This window comes from Ascaphus truei, chromosome 4, assembly GCF_040206685.1.
Source record: "Ascaphus truei isolate aAscTru1 chromosome 4, aAscTru1.hap1, whole genome shotgun sequence".
Classification (NCBI taxonomy): Eukaryota; Metazoa; Chordata; class Amphibia; order Anura; family Ascaphidae; genus Ascaphus; species Ascaphus truei.
The window spans coordinates 359,841,673-359,846,388 of NC_134486.1; the positions used below are offsets into that span (position 1 = coordinate 359,841,673).

A 4,716-nucleotide genomic window follows, 5' to 3' on the forward strand; every position below is an offset into this window, starting at 1 on the left:
TTCGGAGGCCCCCCTCATAAATGATGTTACCGTGCTTCAGTAGAACGCTGGGACGAGAAAGAACTCAAATAAGACTGGTACAGGGATAGGGAGACACTGACTCCAGGTTAGGAAGCGTAGTCTCTTTTGTCTCTTTTGGCTGAATCTAACAGTTGTGGAGACATTTGACACATTACAGACTCATTATTTTTGAGAGCTTGTCCCATCAATGAACTTTAGTGAATATTGATTAGGGGAGTGGTTAATATGAATGACTAATATTACTCATTTCTTTGTAATGGTTCTGCCGTATGACTGCCTTTTACCATATTTATCAAAGAAAAGGAATCCTAATGAAAACAAAGGGATTTTTTCCTTGGATAAATATGTTGTTTTTAACCACGGTTTGTCCCAGTTACAGTATGCAGTCGGAAAACTTTAGTAAACAAACCCCTTAAACGGCAAGTTGGGCTCTACAATCCTTTTTGGCAGCGAAGGGATTAAGATGCTGGAAGGTTAGGGGTTTGAATCTGACATCATGCACAGACCTTATCCAACACATCCCTGTGTTTGCATCTCCACAGGGCATCACTTCTCTATTTGGTGTGTGCGCAGAGAGCTACATGGATAATGCTCTGCCTTTTGTATGCATAAGTTGTATCACACAGTCACTGTCATGCAATTGCACCCTCGAAGATCTTTGTGTCATCCTGTGTGTCTCTCACAGGCAACAGCAGCCAGAGGGATAATTCTGGAAGCGATGACCAAAGAACAAATTACCAGCGACATCTTCCCTAAAATAGCCTGTATATTGCTCCATCAGATTGCCAGAAACATCCAGAAAGATGAAGCATCGGCAATAAGGTAAGAGCTAATAAGACTGACATGTTAGGGCCTGGCAGCAAATTGCTTTGAATATAGATTCCAGTAATCAGTCAGTGTTATACCCATTCCTCACTGCATGAGAACTTTTTGGGGAAAAACTTTAATCCATAATGTACTGTACTTGGGTATCAAGAAAGAACAAAGTATAAACCCTTTCTAGTCAGCACATACATATAAACACATTCAAAATGTTCGGGACAATTCACTCCTAAAGATACTGTAGATGTTCTGCGATTTGTGGTCCATTTGATTGAAGAAGACTTCATATCTTACAATGCCAAAGACAGAGGTTCATATTTACTAAGCGGGGCTATTCCATCAGATACCTTTGGATGTTAGAAGACACCATTCACTTAAAAGGACCCTACATTGTCTTCCAGCGCTGTAAGGTGCCTTATGGCAGAGCACCACTAAGAAAACATGCTACAGTATGTACTATATGCTACAGAATTGGTTTCTCATTATTGCTCATGTGTTTCTCCCTGGGCAGAACAGCAGCCAGTGCATTAAAAACATTGCTCATGCAGGGACTGGCAGAGCGGGATGCCCTTATTTTGGAGAACAGCAATATGTGGGGCGATCTTCTAAAGGCAGAAACCCATCTTGATGCTGTGATACGGGTGGCAAGGTAAGACTTTGTCCTCCTGCTAACATCATGGGAGGGAGACTAAAGTGTCAGTATTGCTACTTATCCAAGCATAAGCAAGTTTTAGAGGTGGCTCTCGCAGTTTCCTATCGCAAGAGATAGGAAGGAGATATCAGTCATGGAACTGAAGTCACAGTGAAGAAGGAAGAGGTAGATGTTTGAGTCATATGGATGGTTACCAAGTTACCAATGACTACAGTTCAATATTCAATATTCAATATGTTCAGTAGCAGTTTTCTTCTTGCTAGAGAAGATCTTTCTTCCACTAATTTCAATGGACCATTACATGGAGAAGAAAGCTTTGCCGCATTTTAAGTGTATAAGAAGGAAGTGTCTGAATCTTTATTCCAGCACAATAATGATATAATTTCTCGGCAGTATTCTCCACACTTTACCCATTAAAACTTTTTATTTAAGAGTTATTGCCAAGACGAAGCCGTACCATATGAGCCGGTTCATCATGGGTCTCCTGCCTCCCCCAAATCACCCACCGTCATCCACTGTCCTGGCATTTTATACAGAGGTGAGTTTAAAACAAGCATGTCTGTTACTGTATATGACATATTAGTACGCACCCATTGGAATGTATTCAATATTGATACAGCATATAGTGCAGGGATTCTCACCCAGAATGCCAGGGAAATCTGGTGTGCCGCGACCGTCTGCCATGGGTACCACGGCCCCAGGGGAATAACTCTGTTATTTGCACATCTCGCACTGCCTGGAGATGTAGAGGCTGTGATCTGCCTCTCCTCTCTCAGCCTGGCATAGAGGCTGCGATTTGCCTCTCCTCTGTCAGTACGGCACAGAGGCTGTGATCCGCCTCTCCTCTCTTGGCCCTGCACAGAGGCTGTGATCTGCCTCTCCTCTCTCAGCCTGGCACAGAGGCTGCAATCCGCCTCTCCTCTCTCATCATGGCACAGAGGCTGCAATCCGCCTCTCCTGTCAGCCCGGCACACAGGCTGTGATCCACTTCTCCTCTCTCAGCCCGGCACACAGGCTGCAATCCACCTCTCCTCTCTGAGCCTGGCACACAGGCTGCGATCCACCTCTCCTCTCTCAGCCCGCCACAGAGGCTGTGATCCACCTCTCTCAGGTTGGCACAGAGGCCGAGATCTGCCTCTCAGCCAAGCTCTGTGGCGACATGAGTAGCAGCTAAGTGACGGCTTTGATTTGGTCGTGGTAAAACGGTTGCGGCCAAATGTCCTAGACCAATGTTTCAGGTGTGTTGGAAGGTGGGAAGAAAGAGGGAAGTAGAAAGGGTTTTGTGTGGAGAGGAGAGTGTGATGGCTACTGTATGCGCATGGGGTGTGTGCATATGTGTGTAAGTGAGGACTGGATAAGTGAAGTCTGAAGAGCAGGGGTGCCCCAAAGTTTTAAAAATTCTTCAGGGGTGCCTCTGCTCAAAACTGTTTGAGAACCCCCTGTATAATGTATTAATAACGAGCTGATTCAACATGCACTCTTCTGTGTCAATATCTCATATTAACATTACTGATTTCCACTGAATTCTCTGTACATATAAAACATGCTCTTTGTTTAGCTCCTGTGTTATCCAGAGCTCCTGGAAAAGTCCCAGCAAAAGCTAATTATCCAAATGATGCTGCGAGCGAAACCAACAGGAAAAGACGTAGAAATACTCAGGATAAGAGCCCTTGGGAATGTGTGCAGCCACATACCAGATAAGGTGAGACATCTGCTCTACCACCCATCTCAGCATAGTAACAGACTCATTTAGAAGGTACCTATGGCTCATGGGTCGTTCCCTCTGACTGCAGGGTGACAGGCACAATGACAGAAGAACCAATGGGCCATATAATCACCCTCTTTGTTGAGACAGAGGGTAAAGGAATCTACAGTCCATCTATCTTCTCACCACAAGGTGACCCAAGCACAAAGGGATATATTGTCTATTGCATGGTCCACCTATTGTTTCCTTTCACTCCCATTACATAGTGACATAGAGGCACCAGTTATAAATAGTATCCTGGAATTTATACTGCTACACGTTGCATCAGTTTGCTGCTGATCCATCTTTGTTAGTGCTTCTGAGCACTGTATCGCTGTCCCTCCCAGCTCTGAAAGCTCAGGTATCAATGTGCCTCTTCTCTGTGAAGGTAAAAAAGTATAAGAATGAAATGCAGGCCATCATCAAAGCCGGGCTGAATAACATGGACCCAGACATTGTCCTGGAAGCGATGAAAACAGCCGGGCAAATGGCCATTCTGCTGGAAAAGAAAGGCATGGGGACCCTATACCATGATGCCCTCGTTCAGATGGAAGCCTTTAAAAATTATGTAAGTAATCCCAATCCCAAATCAACACCCTTTCCTTAACATGATCCCTGCCATGCTACATTAGTAACGATTCTCCAACAGAGACAGAAAACTGTCAGTGTCCATAGGAGAACTGGGATTTGTGCAGATGAGTCAGTATGAGGTGGCCACTGATCCTTAGCAATTTGGGGTAGGGGATTGTTAGCTCTTCACTAGTGAAGGGCACACAGCAAGTGACAGACATGTGAGGTATCAGCTGAGTGACACTTCTCTGCTTTCTGCCCAAAGGAAGACCCCACTATGCGATGCCTGGCCGTGCAGTTGCTGGGGGGAGTTGGCTCGGTCTACAAAAGTAAACAAAAGAGGAGCATTTTCCAATATCATGGAGAAAAGCCTTTTATATTTACTGTACCAGCTTCAAGACAAGGACAGAGCCTAATGAAAGCAAAGGGATTTTTTCCTTGGATAAATATGTTGTTTTTAACCAGGGTTTACACCAGTTATGCAGTTGGAAGTCAACAAACCCCTTAAACGGCAAGATGGGCTCTATAATCCTTTTAGGCAGCGAAGGGATTAAGATGCTGGAAGGTTAGGGGTTTGAATCCGACATCATGCACAGACCTTATCCAACACATCACTGTGTTTGGATCTCCACAGGGCATCACTTCTCTCTTTGGTGTGTGCGGAGAGCTATATGGACAATGCTCTGCCTTTTGTATACATGAGTTGTATCATACAGTCGCCGCCATGCAATTGCACCCTTGAAGATCTTTGTGTCATCCCCCACAGGTAAAACCAGCCAGAGGGATCATTCTGGAAGCGATGACCAAAGATCAAATTACCAGCGACATCTTCCCTAAAATAGCCTGTATGTTGCTCCATCAGATTGCCAGAAACATCCAGAAAGATGAAGCATTGGCAATAAGGTAA

At 44.7% G+C, this 4,716-nt stretch overlaps 1 protein-coding gene across 1 annotated transcript; it reads left to right on the forward strand.

The window, feature by feature from the left end:
- Window positions 1-1,930: 1,930 nt before the first annotated feature.
- LOC142492414 (maestro heat-like repeat-containing protein family member 2B) lies at window positions 1,931-4,716 on the forward strand. The gene is made up of 4 exons (XM_075595057.1): window positions 1,931-2,033; window positions 3,054-3,197; window positions 3,628-3,807; window positions 4,576-4,716. Exons 1-4 carry the CDS (start codon window positions 1,956-1,958, stop codon window positions 4,714-4,716), a joined length of 543 nt encoding a protein of 180 aa, XP_075451172.1. The 5' UTR covers window positions 1,931-1,955.